Source organism: Eleutherodactylus coqui, chromosome 6 (assembly GCF_035609145.1).
Source record: "Eleutherodactylus coqui strain aEleCoq1 chromosome 6, aEleCoq1.hap1, whole genome shotgun sequence".
Classification (NCBI taxonomy): domain Eukaryota; kingdom Metazoa; phylum Chordata; class Amphibia; order Anura; family Eleutherodactylidae; genus Eleutherodactylus; species Eleutherodactylus coqui.
In genome coordinates, this window is record NC_089842.1 from 54926432 (window position 1) to 54948556 (window position 22125).

The 22125-nt window shown below is 47.0% G+C and overlaps 1 protein-coding gene across 2 annotated transcripts; it reads left to right on the top strand.

The window, feature by feature from the left end:
- Positions 1 to 433: 433 nt before the first annotated feature.
- Positions 434 to 21356, top strand: RER1 (retention in endoplasmic reticulum sorting receptor 1). Of its 2 annotated transcripts, none has more exons than XM_066606846.1 (7): positions 434 to 527; positions 10593 to 10680; positions 14225 to 14329; positions 17389 to 17488; positions 17732 to 17810; positions 18759 to 18894; positions 20356 to 21356. In XM_066606846.1, exons 2-7 carry the CDS (start codon positions 10600 to 10602, stop codon positions 20443 to 20445), a joined length of 591 nt encoding a protein of 196 aa, XP_066462943.1. In that variant the 5' UTR covers positions 434 to 527; positions 10593 to 10599; the 3' UTR covers positions 20446 to 21356. The 2 variants fall into 2 exon arrangements, with proteins under 2 accessions (XP_066462943.1, XP_066462944.1); XM_066606847.1 differs by lacking the exon at positions 434 to 527 and adding an exon at positions 733 to 851.
- The last annotated feature ends 769 nt before the right edge of the window (positions 21357 to 22125 follow it).

The window sequence follows — 22125 nt, forward strand, 5'->3', positions numbered from 1 at the left end:
TTTCGCCGACCAGTACATGCGCAGAACATGTGTCCCTATTATGGGCAAATTCGTTGTTCTGATCTGCACATACACCGGTCCACGGAACGTCCGGCGCATGCATAAAGTTCCAAGCGCACTCACATTGATGTAACGTAGAAACAGCCAGGGTGGGCAGATGTATGCTAACACCAGTTGCCTGAAGAGGCGGCCCATGCCCACCCCCAACCACTGGACCGCAGTATTTGCATTCAGTGTGGAAAGTTTTGAAAACTTTTTTTTGAAGGTATGCTTATAAATGGGATAGTTACAAACATGTATTTGGAACGTCCTGTTACTCAGTAGTCTGTTTAGTACGGTTAATGCCACTGTTCCCTTTAAATTGTATGACATCCATTGAAAACCATGACAAGACATGAGAAAAGCCCAGAGTAATCTATCACGGTGAGCCTGCCGGCGCTCGGCTGCTCCTGTCTGTGGGTGGGCGGGGCGTGTGACGTGTAGCTTCAGGAGCTCTCGGCAGTTCCGAATAGGAGAGAAGCAGACAGGTATGAGCAGCTCAGGCCTCCTCTGGTAAAGGCGGCCATGACCCCGCCGCTGTAGTCCCCGCACACGCCGGTGTGCCGTCATGTATCCGCACTACACGTAGCTGTTCCTGCATTTCCCGGGTAACCAACCCTCGCCCTGCCTCGTCGGCATATGCCTTACGACAGGCGGAAGTGAGTTGGTTGGCCCGAGGCATGCTGGGAAACGTAGTCTCGCGCTGTAGCTCCGTACGCTCTGCTTCAGTTGCAGGGAACTACATTTCCCAGAGTTCGCCGCGCTTTTAGGGAAAAGACTTCAGATCACCCTATACCGTGTGAATATTCAGGGTAAGGATGATGTTCTGTCGTGTTAATGTCGGGATATGTCGTCGTGCTGATAAGGTTACAGTTCTAGAGGCGGGGTGAAGCTGGCAGGGGTCCAGCCGGGCACATGTGGGGTGTCAGTGCATTGACTGACGTACTAGTGCTGCAGCCCAGCTTCCATTGCCATCCTACAGCCCCCGGTGACTGCTGTGGGTGGCAGGGGGCCCTTATGGCCTTTTGACCTTCAGGCTGCTGAATTTGTTGGCAGTTTCTATGATTTGGCATGTAAAGTGTGTGGCTGCTGGGTCATCTTGCCAAAACTGGCACCACATATAATGTGGGCCGGGGATCTCCGCTCCAGTCCTCCCCCAGCAGGTCAGGTCGTCAGGATGTACTACAGGGAGAGAGCTGGGTAATACAAAGGAAATCCAGGAGACATGGCCTGTCTGGGGATCTGGAGCTAAGAAACACTGGCCTATGGGATCCCCCAACAGGTCACGTCTTCAGGATGTCCTTAGTATTGCCCAGGTATTCGCTGGCCTATGGCTTCCCCCAACAGGTCACGTCTTCAGGATGTCCTTAGTATTGCCCAAGTATTCACTGGCCTATGGCTTCCCCCAACAGGCCACGTCTTCAGGATGTCCTTAGTATTGCCCAAGTATTCACTGGCCTATGGCTTCCCCCAACAGGCCGCGTCTTCAGGATGTCCTTAGTATTGCCCAAGTATTCACTGGCCTATGGCTTCCCCCAACAGGTCACGTCTTCAGGATGTCCTTAGTATTGCCCAAGTATTCACTGGCCTATGGCTTCCCCCAACAGGTCACGTCTTCAGGATGTCCTTAGTATTGCCCAAGTATTCACTGGCCTATGGCTTCCCCCAACAGGTCACGTCTTCAGGATGTCCTTAGTATTGCCCAAGTATTCACTGGCCTATGGCTTCCCCCAACAGGCCACGTCTTCAGGATGTCCTTAGTATTGCCCAAGTATTCACTGGCCTATGGCTTCCCCCAACAGGCCACGTCTTCAGGATGTCCTTAGTATTGCCCAAGTATTCACTGGCCTATGGCTTCCCCCAACAGGCCACGTCTTCAGGATGTCCTTAGTATTGCCCAAGTATTCGCTGGTCTATGGGATCCCCCAACAGGCCACGTCTTCAGGATGTCCTTAGTATTGCCCAGGTCTTCTACATGTAGGACATCCTGAAGACGTGACTTGTTGGGGGATCTGTAGATGAGTGTTTCTCAGCTGCACGTCCCCCAACAGGTCATGTCTTCAGGATTTCATTAGTATTGCCAACTCTTCTCCCTGTAGGATATCCTGCAAACATGACCTGTTTTGGGGGGACTGGAGCTGAGAAACACTGGCCTATAGGTTTTCCCCAGTGGGTCACTTCTTCAGGATTTTCTTAGTATTGCCCAGGTCTTTAGGATGTCATACAGAGAGAAGAGCTGGGTAATACTAAGGCAATCCGGGAGACATGGTCTGTATGGGGGGGAATGGAGCTGAGAAACACTGGCCTATGGGTTCCCCCCCAATAGGTCACGTCTTCAAGATTTCCTTAGTTATTGCCTAGATCTTCTCCCTGTAGGACATCCTGAAAACATGACTTGTTGGGGGATCTGTAGACGAGTGTTTCTTAGCTGCACTTCCCCCAACAGGTCATATCTTCAGGATTTCCTTAGTATTGCCCAGGTATTCACTATCCTATGGGTTCCCTCAGCAGGTCGTGTCTTCAGGGTTTCCTTAGTATTGCCCAGGTCTTCAGGATGCCCTACAGGGAGAAGAGCTGGGTAATACTAAGCAATCCAGGAGACGTGGTCTGTTTGGGGGGTATGGAGCTGAGAAACACTGCCTATGGGTTCCACCCAACAGGTCACGTCTTCAGGATTCTGTTAGTATTGCTCACGTCTTCTTTCTGTAAGACATTCTGAAAACATGACTTGTGGGGAACCATAAACGAATTTTTTTCACCTCCAGTCCCCCCGACAGGTCAGGTCTTCAGACTCTTCTTGTATTGCACAGATCTTCCCTCTGTAGGTTATCCTGAACATGTGGCCTGTCAGGGGAATCTGTTGACCAGTGTTTTGAAGTTCCAGTCTCTCCAACAAGTTATGTCTTCAGGATTTCTGTAGTATGGCACAGATGATGATATTGGCAGTGCCCAAGAATTTTCCACCAGTGCCTCTCTACAGGATATCCTCACATCATCACCTGTTTTGGTGACTTAAAGGGAACCTGTCCCCAGCTATGAGTACCCTTAGCACATTAAGTTATGGTGCTCACAGGGCAGCTTCCCCAGAGTGCAGGGAGATATTTTTTACACTTGCCTACCTCCGGGTGCCTAGGCTGTCGGTCTTAAAAACTCTGAATGAGTGGACTGAGCGCTGACCGTGTCATGGGACTCGAAGCTGAAGGCTGTATGCGCGACTCCCCTAGAGATCAGTGGGGCGCACACATCCTTCAATCCGGTGACACGGTCTGCAGGTGGACTTTTGCGGCTGACAGTGAGGACAACAGGAGGTAGGTAAGTATTTAAAAAAAAAAAAAAGTAAATAAACTACTTCCCTGCACTCCTGCCCTTTGAACACTATATCTTGGTTTATGGTGCTCATAGCCGGTGACAGGTTCCCTCTAAAGGGTTTGCATATCTCAGCAAGTCATCCCCTGTCCACAGGATAGCAGATAACCTGCCGATATGTGGGGGTCTGAACACTGGGACCCCCAACGCTCCCAAGATTGCAGCTTGAGCCTTGATGGGTCCAGAAGTAATTGCAGCGAAGTACAGGGATGCTTCATTCAATTCAATGGGACCACCATGGATGGCCAAGGTCAAGCAGTCGGCTATCTCCAGCAGTCCCATTGAAGTGTATAGAGCAAAGGTGCGTGTACCTGGTCTCCGCTGCCGGCACTATGACACACTGGGGTTGAAATTCTGGGATTGGTGGTGATCCTAGCAGTCGGACCCCACAGATCAGTAAGTTATATGCTGTCCTGGTGATAGATGATGCCTATCTGAGATGGGACAACGCCTTTAAGGCCGCATTTTCACATCATAATACCCATATAAGATAATATCCACCACATAACCGGCAGCAGATATGAGGCTGGTTTTTGGGTTTCATCTTCGGATTTCCATCTTAAAATGCCCAAGGTGCATATATGGACTTGGTTCTATTCATTGAGACTACATTGCAAGAGTTTTTGAGCTTCCTGGCGCCTTCTGGCAACCCGCCAAGGCAACACTTGAACAGTGAGATCTCACCGCTCTGTCCAGGCTGGCGCTAGCTTCTGAATTGGTGCAGCAGTAAGTGATTAATAATTGCTGTATTCAGTAAAGAGCGCCATTTTGGACAGAGCGGTGAGGTCTTGCGGTCCGAGTGCTGCCTTGGGGGATGCCGTAATTTACTTTTTTTTTTTGTGCAGTTTAGACGAAAAATGGGCAATTTTTCCCACGCAGAAGATCCGAGCTGCATGCGCATGAAAATTGCGCATTCACTGGAGCAGCATGTTGCTTAAAGAGCAGCTGCTCGGGGAGGACAGAGATAAAGCCCCGCAGGGTTTCGGGATTTCCCCATAGCAGGATCAGAGCTGGGCTGTGGGGATCCCCAAGGGATATCCCCATAGCAGGGGGAGAGAGGTGGTCTATAGGGGATCCTCAAGGGATATCCCCATAGCGTGCAGAGGGGGCAAGGCTAGAGGACTTATTTACATGAGCACTGCATGTTCTGTTTTCGGGCGATTCCTCATAAGGAATCCTGTTTTTTATGGGATATAAAAAAACATCGCACTCGCATGTCATGTGAATTTTTTTTTTTTATTTTATTTTTTTTTCTTCATGCGAGTGTAATGCATTTTTTTCCCATTTACCCCCCCCCCCCCTCCAAAAGCAATCAGCTGGCCTTCTCGCTGCATAAAAGCCACAGCGCCATACAATGAATAGTGGCTGTGCCTGGCATAGCAGCTCAGTCTCATTCACTTGAATGGAACGGAGCTGCTCGTATGAATGCGGTGGCCTCTTCAAACAGCTGATTGATAACCTTAATAGGTTATCAATAGTGCAGTCCCTGGAAAACCCCTTTAACCCTTGATGGCATGTGATGAACATTTATGTTGGACGTGTGTAGGGACCAAGCTCTGTAGACGAGCCCGCTCCATATGCAACGTGTATCAGCTGGCTCTGACAAGGCATCCGGCTGCAGCGGCCGGGATTGGAGAGAACTCCGATCTCAACTGTTAACCATTTGGATTCTGCTGTAGATTTTGACGGCAGGATTTAAATGGCCTGACAGAGGTAAGGGGCTCTGTATGTCACCTGAGTGGCCCACCTGTGACAAGGTTGGGGGCTGCCATTTGTCACGGTCGCTTAAAGGAGATGTCCCGCGCCGAAACGGGTTTTTTTTTTTTTTAACCCCCCCCCCCCCCCCCCGTTCGGCGCGAGACAACCCCGATGCAGGGGTTAAAAAAACCACCCGCACAGCGCTTACCTGAATCCCGGCGGTCCGGCGTCTTCATACTCACCTGCTGAAGATGGCCGCCGGGATCCTCCGTCTTCGTGGACCGCAGCTCTTCTGTGCGGTCCACTGCCGATTCCAGCCTCCTGATTGGCTGGAATCGGCACGTGACGGGGCGGAGCTACACGGAGCCGCTCTCTGGCACGAGCGGCTCCATAGAAGACTGCTGAAGACCCGGACTGCGCAAGCGCGGCTAATTTGGCCATCGGAGGCCAAAAATTAGTCGGCACCATGGAGACGAGGACGCTAGCAACGGAGCAGGTAAGTAAAAAACTTTTTAGAACTTCTGTATGGCTCATAATTAATGCACAATGTACATTACAAAGTGCATTATTATGGCCATACAGAAGTGTATAGACCCACTTGCTGCCTCGGGACATCTCCTTTAAGGCCTTGTGAAAGCCCCCAGGGCTGCTATGTATGTTTGCCTGTTAAGCCTTGCCTATGGCAGGGCTTAATAAAATGTTTACTGAAATAAATGATGCAGTTTAATTACATAAAACAATTGAAAATTCAAGTTTAAAACACCCTCTTTTCCCATTTTTAGCATAGGATTTTTTTCTTTTTTTTTTGTATCGCCATGTCAACGAATGTCCATTCTATTAAAATAGTGTATTATTTATCTCACACGGTGAATACCATAAGGGAGAAATATACAATGCCAGGATTATGTATTTTTTTTGGTTATGTCGTCTACAAGAAAAAACATGCTATAAAAAGCTATCAAAAAATTTTATATTTACCCCAAAATGGTGTAAAAGAAACTATAGATTGTCCCACTAAAAAAGCAAGCTGTTACACAACCCCATCCACGGACGAATGAAAAAGCTACGGGGCCAGAAAATGGCAATATGGTAACTTTTTCTTAAAATATACTGTATTTTTCGCTCCATAACATGCACTTCCCCAATGTGGGGGAAAATCGGTGCGCCTTACAGCGCGAACGTGCCGAAAGCTGGCCGTCGCAATAGCGAGTGCTAAATAGTGGTCATTTACTAGTTCTCTCTACTCCTTCACTGCCGCCCCTTATGTACTGCTGATTGGTGGTGGGTGCCGGCGGGAACTGCTGCTGCTCCCCCATCTCCACCAATCAGTTTCTTTCCCCGCCGCTGTTTCAGAGCTCTGCTACTCCGTCGCCCCGACACTATCACCTGAACGGTCCATGGGCGAGTTCAAAATATTTTTCCCCCCATTTTCCTCCTCCTAAAACAGGGGCGCGTCTTATAGAGGCGCAAAATACGGTACGTAATTTTTATTCTTTTTAAGTAGTAACCTTGGTATCCATATAATCGTACCGCCCCACGGAATACCGTTACCCCGCAGCTTTCTCTGCACTGTGGACCTCCTCAAAGTACCGTATATACTAGAGTATAAGCCGACTTTTCAGCACATTTTTTTTTTTTAATGCTGAAAAAGCCCCCCTCGGCTTCTACTCGAGTGAGGGTCCCGTGCACAGTTGCTTTCAATGGGGCCGCGGCTGCCCCCCCCCCCCCCACCCCCGCCTCCTCAATTCCTCCTGCAGAAAAAAATGGCATAGTTTTGCTGATGCACCATGGGATAGATATGAAAGCGAAATCTTTCAGCATGTAGATGGTGGCGGATAAGGGGGCTACACTACAGAGGGGACCTCCAGAGCAATCGGCTGAGGGAGGGGGGGGGGGGGGGCAGTGAAGCAAAAACGTGTTTTTGCCGCAGTGGCCCTTTAACAAGTATTTCTGGTTTATACCGGCGATGGAAGGCTTCTGCGTATGATATTGTCTAGGCAATTCATAAAAATCTGTGAATGCCAAAAGTTGTGGACCGATCCGGCACGAGGGGCCTTACGGATATGTGTATGTATAAAGGGTGATGATCGATCGCGTCTGATCATTGCTCATAAACACACCCAGTGATCGAATGACAAACGGCACAGTGGTTATGTGAACGGGATGTGCGGTCGACTAATGGGATGTATATGGGATGGGGAGGAGAGAAAGAATCATTAGTGCAGAAATATGAAAACCTCAATAATTGCAGCATATAAATGTTTTAAATGCATTCTAATTGACGAGCTGTATCGTGGATGGGGGCTACTTACTGGCAATCTACCTGTCTGCAAAAGGACCTTAAAGGGCCACTGCAGGGTTTGTTGTTGTTTTTTTTTTTTTTTTCTTTTCTTTTTTCTAATTCACCCCCTTCCTCCCCTCCAGTATACATAAGTAAGCCGTGTTACCTCAGTTAGTTATTTCTTGGTGTCCTCCTTCTCCTCGTATGGTCATGTGATCTCCATTCTCACCAGCTCAGATCTGCTTGGGGTTATGTGTTCATTTTCTAGTCAAATTCTCAGTCTGTGTGATGCGGTTACATGGACCCTACCACCAAAACTGCCTACAAGGGGACACAGACTTTCCTATCAGTGACTGATGATCACACAGCTGCTGTCACACGGGCATAATAGAGGAGATCACAGCTCATCCTAACTGTCTTAATTGCGGACTACCCCTTTAGACTAGGGATGCATACAACTTTGGCTGTCATGCACATCACTGTGGCCAAACATCACAGTATTGCCATGCGGCGCTGCAAAATAATGTAAGTGAATGCAGTTGTGTGCCGAGATCCAACTGTTACAAGAAAGCCAAACTTGCTGAATAGCTGATAAATGTCTGATCACTGGGATCCATAGGGATCATGTGATCTGGGTACCCATAGTCCGCCCAGTGTCATGCGTGACCAGTACTCCACTGCCCATAGAGATAACTGAGTGATGCGCTTGGCACTCTCTCATAGAAGTGAATGGAGCAGTGGGCATGCTTTCATGGTCCCTGGGGGTCTCAATGGTCAGACCCCCAGCAGTTACACGTCATCTACCCTGTGCATAGGTGATAAATGTTTTTGGTGGAAAACTCCTTTACAAACGATACTTAAGGCTGTTTTATACGGAACGATTGATCATTTCCGCTAGTTTTAAATACAGCCAGCAATCGGACGGTGACGGATAGTTCGCTTATTGTTCATGGCCGCTACTAAACGTACAAGTCTATCTGATAAACACTGAAGGGGATGCGCCACTCGCACCCCCTGCAACCAGCTGATTGGCGAGGGGGGGAATTATTGCCCACCTATTCTAATGGGCCATTTACACGGGGCGATTATTGCTCAAAACTCGTTCACGTGTTTTTAAACCATCCTCGCCCCCACTGGACGCTTCAATGGGAGGTGAAGTGCAAGAAGCCGGCGGTCCAAGCTGTGATGGCAGCGCTTGTGCAGTCATTTACCCAACTGTGGGCCCATGTAAAGGGCCATGTGGGTATGCCATCAGCTTTGTAGAGATGGGCACCTGCAGGCGTCCTTCACACGGCTTTTGTTCAATGTTTTTTGATGATTTAAGAAAAAAAAAAAATGACCAAGTAGGAAACAACCTGTAGGAAAAACGTCTTTGTAGCATTTTACCCGTGCCCTACTGCCTCCATATCACGCTCCCTACTGCCTCCATATCACGCTCCCTACTGCCTCCATATCACGCTCCCTACTGCCTCCATATCACGCTCCCTACTGCCTCCATATCACGCTCCCTACTGCCTCCATATCACGCTCCCTACTGCCTCCATATCACGCTCCCTACTGCCTCCATATCACGCTCCCTACCGCCTCCATATCACGCTTCCTACTATGTGGAATCCCCCGAGGCGGTTCCATGGTAAAACAGCCTCACATCACTTCGTGGAAGAAGCGATGATCCTGCCGTGGTGGAGAGTTGCGGAGTGTCTTCCACTGTTATGTGTGTCTGTGCCAGATAAGTGACGCGCTATATGAACTGGTGCTGAAGAGCGGCCATATGCTTTAATGTATGCAGAATGCCCTTGGCAGGTATGTTGATGATCCCGCATTGTACGCGGTCGAGCTGCAGTTCTTGTCCGTCTGGCTCCCAGAGATCACACCCATAAGCAGGACTTAATGTCGGTGATAATTACCCGCTGTCTACGTGGAGGTTTCACAAGTGTCTCCCTGCTGGTAATAATGTAGCGCGCTATTTTCAGAGACTAACTTGGGCAATTACCTAGGATGGCGGCAGGAGTCTTATGGTCACAAATAAGATGCGGATATGAGAATAGCCGTTTGCATTGGGATTAGGAGAACCTAGGGCTGGGCAATTAATTTAATTGCCGTTTTGCTGAGGTATGATTCTGGCTCTAGTCAAAAACCTGACATTCCTATCACCCACCAACCATATATGTGCAGGACACCGGGCTGTTTACTAGTCTGGTCACCGATGAGCAGGAGACGGGGCAGGAATCCAGCTTACAGCTCATTGGCTGAGGCTCATCCAATCAGCACTGTGCTTTGTCCTGTCCTGTCTCCTGCTCATCAGTGACGAGTACAGAACAGCACTGGGAAGAGGAAACAACTGAGGCTAAGGGGTACTGGAGACGGCAGATGGGGCTGAGATGATGGAGGGGGAGATTAAAATATGTGAGGGCTGTGATGATTCCCGGTTGTCTCATTAAATTCTGGTAATCGGTATATATTAGTCAAATTTTTTTATTTATTTTTTTTAACATAAGGGAATCCCATGCACAACAATTTCCTTAGTATTTAGCTTGTTTAAAGGGGAAAGAACAAGATTAAAATTGAGAAGAGTGAAAGAAATTGCCTAGGTCTAACACCAATCAGAGCTCAGCTTTCACTTTTGAAACTGCTGAGGTAAAATGAAAGCTGAGCTCTGATTGGTTGCCATGGGCATCAGGCAGGTTTACTGTTAATTTCCATAAATGAGGCCCACTGTGTGTAATTATATAAAATGACCCAACACAATGTATTTGCTCCAAAAAGATATTCACCCCCACCCCAGTTGTATATCGCCGTGGAACATGTTGGTGCCGTGTAAAGTTATCATTGCTTTATGTGCCTTTCTAGGCATCTGTTTAATTTAAGGGGGTATTTCGGTGATGGGTCGGGCACAGCGTATGGCTCTTTGTCCGCCCCATCTAATTGAATGGAGCAGCACCACTGCCTTCATGTCAGTGGGGCAGAGAGCCGAGCTCAGCACCCGGCTGGGAGGGACCAGGCCCGTCATTCTTGGTCTGGCCCCCACTGATCTATCAGTTTTCACCCAACCAGTGCTTGGATGGAAACTGGGGAAATAAATCCCATGGCCGGAATACCTGTTTAATACGTGTCTCCAAACAAAACCTGTTCTGCCAACCTGTGAATGTACAGACTTGTGTTCCATTTGTCTTCTCTCATGCCGTCATCTTCCTTTGTGTTTCCCCAGAAGCAGAATGTCAGAAGGAGACAGTATCGGAGAATCCGTACATGGCAAGCCCTCGCTGATGTATCGCTTCTTCACGCGGCTAGGGCAGGTACGGAGACCTTGCACTGAGTCTTAACTTATTTTCCCTCTTTTCTCCTTAGATTAGTGATGCGTCTGTGTATGTTATCTGAGGATATGAACTTTTACTCATTTGGGAAGGGCTGCTACTACTGTTATCAGAAGCACAGGTTATCCATATGATTAGAGAATAACTTGCTGATTGGTAAGGGGTCTCAATGCTGAGATTGTGGCCCGCCCTCCTCAGTGGGGGGGCCCGTGTGGCCCGTCCTCAGTGAATGCTTACCACACCCCTTAGAGTATGGCGCATACTGAATGGCGCGCCTATTGTGCAGGCGCACTGGCACTCCATTGTCAATGCGACTGCTGGAGAGAAGAGTGGCAAGCACTGGGGTATTTCTGTCGGCCCCCTTGAAAGGATACTTACAGAAATGCCCCCACGCTCCATTCGTTTTAACTTCACAGCAGGGGGAGAAGTGACTCCGGTAGTAACATGTAGAGGGGGACACAGGTCCCCTGATTTTTGAGTTCGGTGAGAGAGACCACCATCGATCAGCAAGCTATCCCCTACCTTTTGGATAGGGGATAACTTGTGATTCTGGAACAACCCCTTTTAAGATACTTGAGTGCGATCCACTAAATATGGGAGATGTTCCACCCACCCAGATGTCTGATGTCACAGGGAAGGAATACAATAGATGGGGCGGGTTATATTTCATGTACCCCTTTCCAAAGACGAGAATAAGGCTTTGTTCACACCCACGTCAGAGGGGTACGGATCCTCCATTGCAGATTTGGTCGTCATTAAAACAGGCAGCACCTCAGTGTAGCTTGAGTCAGTGGGGGTCATTCGGGCATCGCCAGTGTCTGTCGTATGATGGATCCGGTACATCCTTGAGGCTTCTGTGTAGTCCGCCTGAATAAAGTGTGTGAATTACTTAGCTGGGAGTCCAGGTTATTCCTGAGCTGCTCTCTGCTGCATCCTTGCTCTCCGGCTCTGAGGGGCCGGGGCGTATCCAGGGACCCTCTATTCGTGCAGAATAGCCTAATGGGGCACTTCCAAGTTGTCAGCCAGATGCCTCGGTGAATCCAGGATACTTGTGACCGTCTGTAGATAAAGCTCCTTCCCCCGCAGTAGTGATTATGATATGATGATGTGTTCTGCTGTCAGTCTGAGTTTCACGGGCCGCGCGGCTCTCGCCGATCTGCTGGGATTATCCATTACTATCGGGAGGTTTCAGAATAGCTTCAGGCTGTGAGTAAAGAGCTGTAAATGATTCTTTATTATTTAGGATGGGGTTGGGTAGTATGAGGTCTCGGGCTCGTAAGCTGCCTCCGAGGAGATCTGCTCCCACGCATCAGCTTTACAGGCTATCACAATACTGCGCTTGATCTGGTGGTTGCTATAACATAGGAAAACTGGGAGGGAGAAAGTGTAGGACTGCGGCAAGAATGGACCTGACCACTTAAAGGGGTTATCTCATCACTGACTACCTCTTAGCATGAGAAACCACATAATCGAGGCTGGTCCATCTTCTAAATACTGCAATGGAAAGTTGGTGTTTGCAGCTATGGAGGAAAGGTACCATGCAAATGAATGGCCGTCCATGTAATACATGGACAGACCGAGTCCACGAGGGTGAGATGCTGCTCTCTAGTAGGGAACACAGGAAGGAGTTGTCCCTTTAACACCTTTACATTCTGATGTGTACATCCATCATAGGGGGGTTATTGTCTGCTTCATGACTGTTATATGTCATGGTGATAGTCCGGCTACTGCCAACATCCACGTAGCTGGGCTCATGCAGCAAAGGCCAGGATCAACATCAACTGTCAACTGATTGACAGCTGTAACATCCAACCAGTAGACTGGCAAAGGGGAGGGGCTGTAGAGCAACTAAACGGAGAGACCGGCGGCACATCAAGAAGTAGGCAGAGACGCGTGGGGGGGATTTAAACTTTAATTTTCTGACTGCTGTTGATTAGCAACACCGTGGTCAAAGCATGGCTCTTAAGTTGTACCAGAATTACAAGTTATGTCCTATCCACAAGGTAGGGTATACCTTGCTGATCAGTGGGGGTCTCGCTGCGGAGAACACCACTGATTTCATGAACAGTGGTCCTGTGTGCTCCTCGCTGCAGACTCGATGCACTCCCTGTGATGCGGAGGAGACTGAATGCTGGTCACCCGACATCACTGATGCTCCATTCCCTTTCATTGGGATTGCAGTGATGGTGGAGTAGCAGGCGCTTCCTTCATTAATTCTAACGTCACTGTTGAGGGAGAAGTGACTCTGCAGATGAGGACACAGGACCCCCAGTCTTAAGATCACTGAGGGTCTCAGCGGTGAGACCCCACCGATCAGCAAGTTATTCCCTGTCCTGTGGATAACCTGTAATTCTGGTCCAACTCCTATAACTAGTGCGGTCTACAGATCTGCAGGGTCAAAACTGCTGAAAAACTGCCCTTTCACAAGGTTTTTCACCTAGTGTAGAGGGGGGAGGCTCCTGCTGCAGCCATTGACAGGAGGGGTGGGCATATAATAGTTGCATCTCCGGTCCTCTGTGTGCCGACACAGGAATCTACACCAGCTAGGAGCTGGCGTAGATTTCTCGTATAAGTTACGCCGGTTTCCAGCGTAAATTATACATGCATGTGTCGGTCGGTGGCCATGCCCTCTTCTGACAAGTCCTGGCCACTTTTTTTGGGGGGGGGGGGGGGGGGGGGTTGTTATCTTTTTGCACCAAAACCTGTGACTTCTCCTAAATTCAGCTGTAAAGCCCCTTGTAAATGTCCAACAGGTGTTTTCCAAGGTTTCTGTAAGATGATTATGCAATCGTCGCCATTCTCCGGCCACTTGAGGCGACGGCGGTGGAATGATCCCACGTTGCCTTGTGCGCACGAGTTTCCTCTGGAACGTCTAATTTCACGTAGAAGACTTGACAGGATTATATTCGGGGGCCGCCACCCTGTCAGTGTAGAACAACATGTTTGCTCGGGGGATTTTAATACCGCGGCTCGCTCAGTCCTGCCAAGGCTTAATTTCTCTACACTGATAACGAGCTGTTCAAGAATTTAACTTAATTACGAGGAACTTTCTCTCTTTAATCCTATTTTCTGTGTTTTGGCCGCCGGCTGTTTGTGCAGAAACTTCTTGTGTAGGCGAGGAGGACCCAGACTATGAAAGAGGTTGGCCGTATCCAGCATCGGCTTCCTAACAAGTCCCGGGACTTGTCTCAAATGCAGATACATAACGTCCCTTCTAGGAAGTTTATTACATCGAATGCGAAATGGCTACCCTGTGGAGCCGGGATTTTCATCACAGATGGATGTCCTGGATGGGGGGGTTACAGTAGGGGGGGTCCCTATAAATGTATGGTTAATCGTCCCGCCTCTTAACTGTTCTTTAGCCAATTAGTTTTTAAGTACATTTTCAGGACAGAATCTCGGCTTCTAGGTCTGTGCAGTGTTCCTGTTCACTGACAGCAAGCAGAGATCTGAATGTATGATTAAAGGTACACGGGCATTCTGTCATTTGATGATCCTATTAACCTGTATGACTCTTGTGTTTTAGATTTACCAGTCGTGGCTAGACAAATCTACTCCTTACACAACTATGCGATGGGTGATGACCCTTGGCTTGAGCTTACTCTACATGATAAGGGTTTATATACTGCAGGTAATGACCGCCGTGTCTTCATTCATTCAATCCTTTAATGCTTTTATGGCAGGTCTTGAAGGCAGGTCTTGATTGGCCCGCTTTATACGGAACAGTCATGAACATCCAGCTGCATATACCTAAAGGATCCAAAATCTATCATTTTGGCCATTTTAGTGATCATTCACTGCAAAATTCATACCAGCGAATGTGTGTGAAGGCTGATGGCAGATTTTAATCTTCAAAGATGCAGCCCGTTCTTCTGGAAAGTTTTTGGGCCATCACAGCTGAAATTGCAAGTCTGTGGCAGGATTGTCCAGCCAATCATGCCATTTTGGGCAAGCCTGTAAAATAAGTAGGCAAGTATAGCTTATGACTTTAACCCTTTCCAATCCAATTTGTATCCTAGTTTTCCTAGGGGGCTTACTCTTTTTCCGTCGTTATACAACTGCGCTATCTCTGCTGGCTAAAGCCAGTACTGCATGAGGTGACATGTTGGATAGGCTCCGACAGCAGAGAGGCTGGCAATATACAGTAAGAGAACCCTGACGGACGTCTTCCCACATCTGAGCTGTACAGCCTTAAATCATAATGTCTTCAGAGGTCCGACAGTGGATTGGAAAGGGTTAAGTGCCCACGGCTGGGTATAGGAGCCATGTTCACTGCTGCTCCGAACGTAGAAGAAGATGGCAGCAGTCGTGTGTGGCACGTAACTGCCACCAGCTGCTTGTGGGTTGGGTGCTACGGGGAGTATGGCTCCTGGGCTAGACAGGGAACACTTGTTAAGTTTGGCTTATTTCTTTTACCCTTTCTTGAAAACTCACTTTAATCTTGGATAGTTGGTGCGATCCTTAGTACGAACAATCCACAGATGATGCGGCCAGCCGAATACTCGCATATATGGCCAGCTTAAAGGGGTTTTCTTACTTTTTACTATTGATGACACATCCCACTGGCGTAACTATAAGGGATGCAGTTGCACCCGGGCCCAGGAGCCTTAGGGGGCCCATAAGGCCTCTCGTCTCCATATAGGGAGCCCAGTACTATGAATAAAGCATTATAGTTGGGGGGGATTGTTACAGGTTTTGCATTGGAGCCCAGGAGCTTCAAGTTGCGCCTCTGAACCATACTATTGATTTCAATGGGAGTCTAGGATGAGAATTGAAGCCACCTATTATACTTTTTACCCTGACCAACGCCGAAAAGGCCTGGCTTCGTTGCACTGACGGCACACTGGAGGATTTGCTGATCGGTAGGAATCTGCCGCTTGGGATCCCTGCCTACCTGTTTTCGATGACCTATCCTTAGGAATGGTCATCAATGGTAAAAAGTTGGAAAACCCCTTTTAAGGCATAATGCACATGTCCATATGAAATCCGCTCCTACATGGTGTACCATATACTTCCGTTGTGTGCCGTATAGATCTCCACATTCCTTCACTGGCAGCACTGACGCAGGTGTACAGGCCGAAGTCCGTCATCTGATATACCATATTGCACATCACTACCTCACCCAGGACCGGTCCCACATCTCTAGTATGATGGGAGGTAAATGGCCCGGGTCTCTTACATATTCATAGCATGTAGAATGGTTGCATCAGCCTTCTATGATACAATTTCTCCGGCTTTCTCATTCAGATTGATGAATGATACGATGTAAGCTGTCGGCAAACTCCTTATTTGTGCTTTTTAGGCGGGCAGTCGGAAAAATGTCTATTTAGCTTTAAATTAAACCCGTAAAAATTTTTTCGAAACGAGACAAATTTCTTGAATAACCTATGCAGCCAGGGAGGGGAAAAAACTAAATACAGCGGTGCCTAAAAGTTTGTGAACTTTTCAGAATTTTCCATATTTCTACTTATATTTGACCTAAAACTACATCAGAATTTCACACAAGTCCTAAAAAAAGTAAAGAGAAACAAATCAAACAAATAAGTTAAATTATTAGAATGTCCTTTTTATTTATTGAGGAAAATCCATTATCACATATCTGAGTGACAAAAGTATGTGAACCTTTGCTTTTAGTATCTGGTGTGACACCTCTCCCCTCCCCCCTCCACCCCCTCTTATGCAGCTAAACGTTTCCGGTAACTATTAGTCCTGCACATCGGCTCGGAGGAATTTTAGCCCATTCCTCTATACAAAACTGCTTCAACTCTAATGTTGGTGGGTTTCCGCCCACGAGCTGCTCACTTCAGGTCCTTCCACCTGCTCGTTCCCCTGCTGCGGCCAAGCTGCGCTGAAGTAAACATGACGTGCAGAATTCAAAGCCACGGCATGTCAATTCTTTCTCCATTTCCGCGACGGCCGCTCTCTTCTCTATAGGGAGAGATCGCCGCAGCAGAATGCAGGCGGCGAAGCTGCATCGAAATCCGCGACAAAAGGCCGCGGGTTTTGACGCTGCATTTCTGACGCGGAAATCTCGCGGTATTTCTGTGCGGTTATTCCACTGTATGTTGGTCCCGTGTGCCCCCAGCCTAAAGGTTCACATACTTTGGCCACTCACAGACATGTGATATTGGATCGTTTTCCTCAATAAGTGACCAAGTCGAATGTTTTTTGACTCCTTCGTTCTCTTTACCTACTATTAGGACTTGTATAAAAAATCTGATGTAGTTTTAGGTCAAATCTAAGTAGAAATATGGAAAACTCAGGCGGCTTTACAAACATCCAAGCACTTCTGTAGGTGAGAAGAAACCAAGCATCACGGGCTGCACAGAAGTAGAATAGGTGCTGGATAATGACTGCAATAAATACAGCAAGTTAACATAACGAAGTAAGAATGGGGGGGGGGGGGGGTAAGGATCTGGTGATGTGCTCTATAGCAAGCATTGAGGGGCCTAAGAAAAACCTCCATCAGAGAATCCTTGGGTCATTAGGGATGTATATAGGTTTTTTTGGAGTTCTCAAGGCAGTAGTGCCACGTGCAAAGAAAATAGTCCGGACTGTCTTGCAAATTGGCCATAAGATCTTCCATTTGTTTCAACCGTATCCTCTTAAACAAGATATGTATTGTAGGTGGATTCACCGGGGTCCAAAGAACTGGAATAATATGTTACTTGTCATTTCCTTTCTTTGCAGGGCTGGTATATAGTAACGTACGCCTTGGGTATCTACCATTTAAATCTCTTCATAGCATTCTTATCTCCGAAGGTAGACCCGTCCTTGCTGGAAGACTCAGGTACGGCCTGGCACTTCTTCTTTCCCTGTAGCCCATTCGTTTGTGTTGGGTGTAAATATTATTCATCACAGATGCCTCTGCAGGATGCGCTGCCAGTGGATGCTTTGTTGGCATCACATTAATACTTAACCGTTTGGTATCTGCATTGTGTGCATCTCTGCTATATTATACACTTTGGGGTTTTGCAGGTTATTATCCAATTTTTGTTCAATGTATAATTCTATCTCTCTCAAACTTTTGTAGACGAGGGGCCTTCATTACCCACAAAACAGAATGAAGAGTTCCGTCCGTTCATTCGGAGGCTGCCGGAGTTTAAATTTTGGTGAGTGCTTCGTTATTTTTAGTGAAATATCTTCAATATTGTTTGTGAAGCTCGATATCAGTCCGGTCAGTAAAGAAGTCCTTGAGAGGTCAACCAAGGTCAAATGTAAGGACGCTCTTCTACTTTTTATGCTCCTTTTACACAGGCCAAATTCTGAACCTAATGTAATGAGCGCTGATGGCCATGGATGTAAATCGACGCTTGTTTCATTTTCTTTTAAGCGGGCCAAGAATTGGCTAATGGGGGACAAACGATTGCTAATACAACTGTTCATGCCCGTAGACCATCTGTAAAACATCCTGCTCACATGAGTACAGAAATCGCCTATCGGTGAGCACTTTTATGCTCCCCAATAGGCGATCAACCACTGAGCCGGTCAAATGAGGCGATCAACCACTGATCGAGTGTTTGCTTGTCGGCTGATCACTGGTCTCTTTACACAGACCGAGCAAATGAGTATTTGGAGAAATGCTCAGGCCTGATAATTAGCCCTTGTAACAGGACCATAAAATGTAGGTCTGTCTGGGAATGCTTAGGCACAACCAATATGGCTGCCATAAAAGCTCAGGCAGATGTTTAGATTAAAGTGGCATTTCCATCTACAGCGTTTTTGACAAAGCTGGAGGATCTAGTATGAACGTCTTGTAGGTGGGGGTCCCTTCTTGAGACTTCTGGGACTCTCTGGAGAACAGGCTTGTGACTTGATCAGGCTGATTTGGAGCTGTCAGGACAGTTCTTAGCTTTGAAATGAATGGAGATGTAGCTCTGCTTGTGCATGACTCTCTCCATGCTCCAGGTAGTCGCGTAAACTCTTGTCCATTGATTTCTGGTATAAAAATTTGGACCCCGTTCTGATACAGATTTAAAAAAAAATAGTGGGTGGTTGAAAAGGCATGTATGTTGGAATGTTATGTGAACTTCCTATATTTTTTTTTTTGTTCTTTCAAGGCATTCGGCTACTAAAGGGATCGTGGTGGCGATGGTTTGCACCTTCTTCGAAGCATTTAATGTGCCCGTATTCTGGCCAATCCTGGTTATGTACTTTATCATGCTTTTCTGCATCACTATGAAGAGACAAATAAAGGTACGTTTTATAGCTCCTCGTAATACTGGTTGCATAATACATGAGGGGACTAATGTCTGTCTGGAGCAGAAGGATATTACAGGATATAGACATTTGGTGACCAGTAGGTTCTTGATCCGGGTCTTACAGTCAGGTAGGAACTATCAGAGGTTGATCCAGGGATTATGACTCCATTATGGGGTCAGGAAGGAATTTTTTTCCCCCCCAAGTGGGCTTATTGGCTTCTGCCTCACTGGGGTTTTTTGCCTTCCTCTGGATGAACAAGGGGGAGGGGGATGAGCTAGATGGACATTGTCTTCATTCAGCCTAACTTACTATGTTACTATGATGTTGGCAGTAAGGTAATGGGATAATAGTAGTACAAGATGACACAGCTGATCAGTTCAAGTGACCCTTTGATCCTGGACAAAGATGGCCGTACCGGTTCTCTGACTACCTAATGCACACTGGTCATTGGTAGACTAAGGCGCTACTTGCTGCTGCGATCGGCCAGTGTTGCACATGTGAGCCGCACCAGCATGTAGTGTTAGATCTATGCATACTAATATACAGCATGCATCATATACTCGGAGAACCGGTGCGGCCATTTTTGTCCATGACCGGAGGGTCGCTTTATAGGGCTTGTGTCAAGATAGAATCTTATGCACAGGATAGGACATAACTTTATCGAGCCAACTGCTTAAACTCTTTGCCGATTCCAAAAACGGGGCTCCTGAAGGTCCCCATATGACTAGAGCGGCAGTCACATATTTGCACCTCAGCTCTTTATTTCAATGCAACTGCCAGAGATGTCAAATTGTTTGCCATTATTAAAATGAACGGTACAGCGATGCACATGTACAACAGCCTCTTTAGTCATGCGCTGACCTTTGGGATCAGCAGTTGGACGCCACCAATCAGAAAGTTCTCTCCTATCCTGTAGAGTAGTTGGCACCGCTGTGCCTTCTCTGACAAACTGACTTTCTTACAGGAGAATCCAGAGTCATTTGTTTTTGTGTCTTTTTAAGTTAACTCTGGTATTGGGACAAAATTCTGTCCCAGGACCCAAGGAGATGGGGGCGGGGATGTATATTACCTGCATTTGGTCTGTCATCTTCTGATCCTGCACTTCTGAGTCCTAATTTTGGGCATTCAAGATAGAGGATGCTATCTTCAACTACCTAATCTTAGGTAGTTTTAAGAATCCCAATGCACTATACCTGCTGTGATTGGCTAGAGCTGCTCATGTGATCAATGCTGGCCAATCAGAGCAGTGCAGAGTGTGCATTAGGTAGTTAGAATATTGCTGCAGCCATCTTGGAGAGCCAAAAACAGGACCTGAAACTAGTGGATCGGCAGAGAACTACTACCGCCAGTAATCCACTCCCTGTCCCCCTTTAGTCAAGGAACAGACTTTTTGTGCTGAAACAGGAGGGTCACTTTAATGTCTGAAGGCTAACTTCTCAACTTTTTGTCTTGCAGCACATGATTAAATACAGATACATCCCATTCACACACGGCAAACGGAAATACAAAGGAAGGGAGGAGACCGGGAAGCCATTTTCCAGTTAAAAGAAACTGTCCCCTTTTTGACTTTCTTATGTAAAAATTAAACCAACAAAAAAAAACCGAAAAAAAAACCGTTTTGAGCCATTGTAACAATGCCTTTTTATCCATATAAGCATAGGTGATTTTAAAGAGACAGAACCGATGGTAGCCCACCTTTTTTTTTTTTTTTTCTTCTTGCTGAGGATGTTCTTACTCTTCCACCACACAGAACGTATATCTCAACAGCGCTAAGTGTATTTTTGCGCAATTCAGTTGGGCAGCTAATGTGGACCAGATTCTGCTACACACTCAGAAACAAAGAAACCATGTCATCCACACATTGTGGGGGCAGCTGTTTTCAGGCTCACGCTAATATTTGGCCTTTACGAGCTGTTATAGAATTGAGGCACAAGTCACAATTTGCCGCGCACGCCCCCAGAACATCACTAGTGTGTTCAACTGATGTGCATTATTTTTTACAAATTTTGCCTGAAGTCAAAAAAAAAAATCTCTGCTTTTACTGTATCCGAGGCAGGTCCACCACATGGGGAACGCAGTCTCACTTGTGTTATCACTTTGACTTATTTCTAATGAAATACCTGTAAGTTATCAGTAGTTTTACTTTCTGGCCAAATGAAATGTAACTTAAGTTCTTGTAGTTCTTTAATCTAATTGATGAAATGACCCAATAAGATTGAGGCGCGGGTCTAGATTTGGTAGAGTTATTAAAATGGACGGTTTGAGCCATTGGAACATAGCACCTCCCATGTGGTGTCACCTAGTGAGAGCATACCCTCCTCAGCTAATCTGCCATATTGTACATTTGGTGACTGATTTACATTCTAGGCCTCGCACTCCCTCCGTACATTTTGTTTCTGACATTTTCCAATCATGGTTTAATAAAAGCGGAATAAAGTCGGGTTAATTTAACAAAAGTGTCTTGTGTAAGTCCAGCCATAGACTCTTACATAGCATTGGTGTAAGTGGAGAATTGTAAAGGATGTATCGCATACTAAGCGCCATTCAATCCAATATGTAATACCATACACTGTTTATAAGCAAAAGGGGCACTGGTTTTGGAAAAATTACTAGTTTTTCCTAAATTCCCCCCCCCCCCCCTCCTCCTCCCCACACACACAATGTTGTAGAATTATATTGTATTGGGGAGCTCCATCTAAATGAATACAGAGCAGTGAGGATATGTGAATGAGATTGGACGCCTACAAAGTCCCAAAAATCTAGACATCACAATACATATATATGGAATCCTTAAAGGCTATGGAAGCATTTGTACATGGAAAATCAGTACCGTATATACCGGCGTATAAGGCGACGGGGCGTATAAGACGACCCCCCAACTGTCACCTTATACGCCGGTATTCAGTGGAGAAAAAAAAAAAATTTTATTACTCACCTCCCACGGCGTTCTGTCGCGCTCCGGCAGGATGTCGCTCGCTCCGGCAGGCTGTCGCTGGCTCCTCGTCCCCGCCGCAGCATAGCTTTCTGAATGCGGGGCTTGAAATCCCCGCTTCCAGAAAGCTAATACACACGCCGGCAGCCATGACATCATTGAATGGCTGTGATTGGCTAAAGCACACGTGGCTTCAGCCAATCACACTATTCAATGACATCATTGAATGGGTGTGATTGCTAACATGTGCGCCTTCAGCCAATCACAGCCATTCAATGATGTCATTGAATAGT

Coding starts and splice junctions, on each gene's coding strand:
- RER1 (XM_066606846.1), top strand. CDS start 10,600: ATGTCAGAAGGAGACAGTATCGGAGAATCCGTACATGGCAAGCCCTCG. Junction 10,681..14,224: donor TCTTCACGCGGCTAGGGCAG/GTACGGAGACCT, acceptor CTTGTGTTTTAG/ATTTACCAGTCGTGGCTAGA. Junction 17,489..17,731: donor GTCCTTGCTGGAAGACTCAG/GTACGGCCTGGC, acceptor AAACTTTTGTAG/ACGAGGGGCCTTCATTACCC.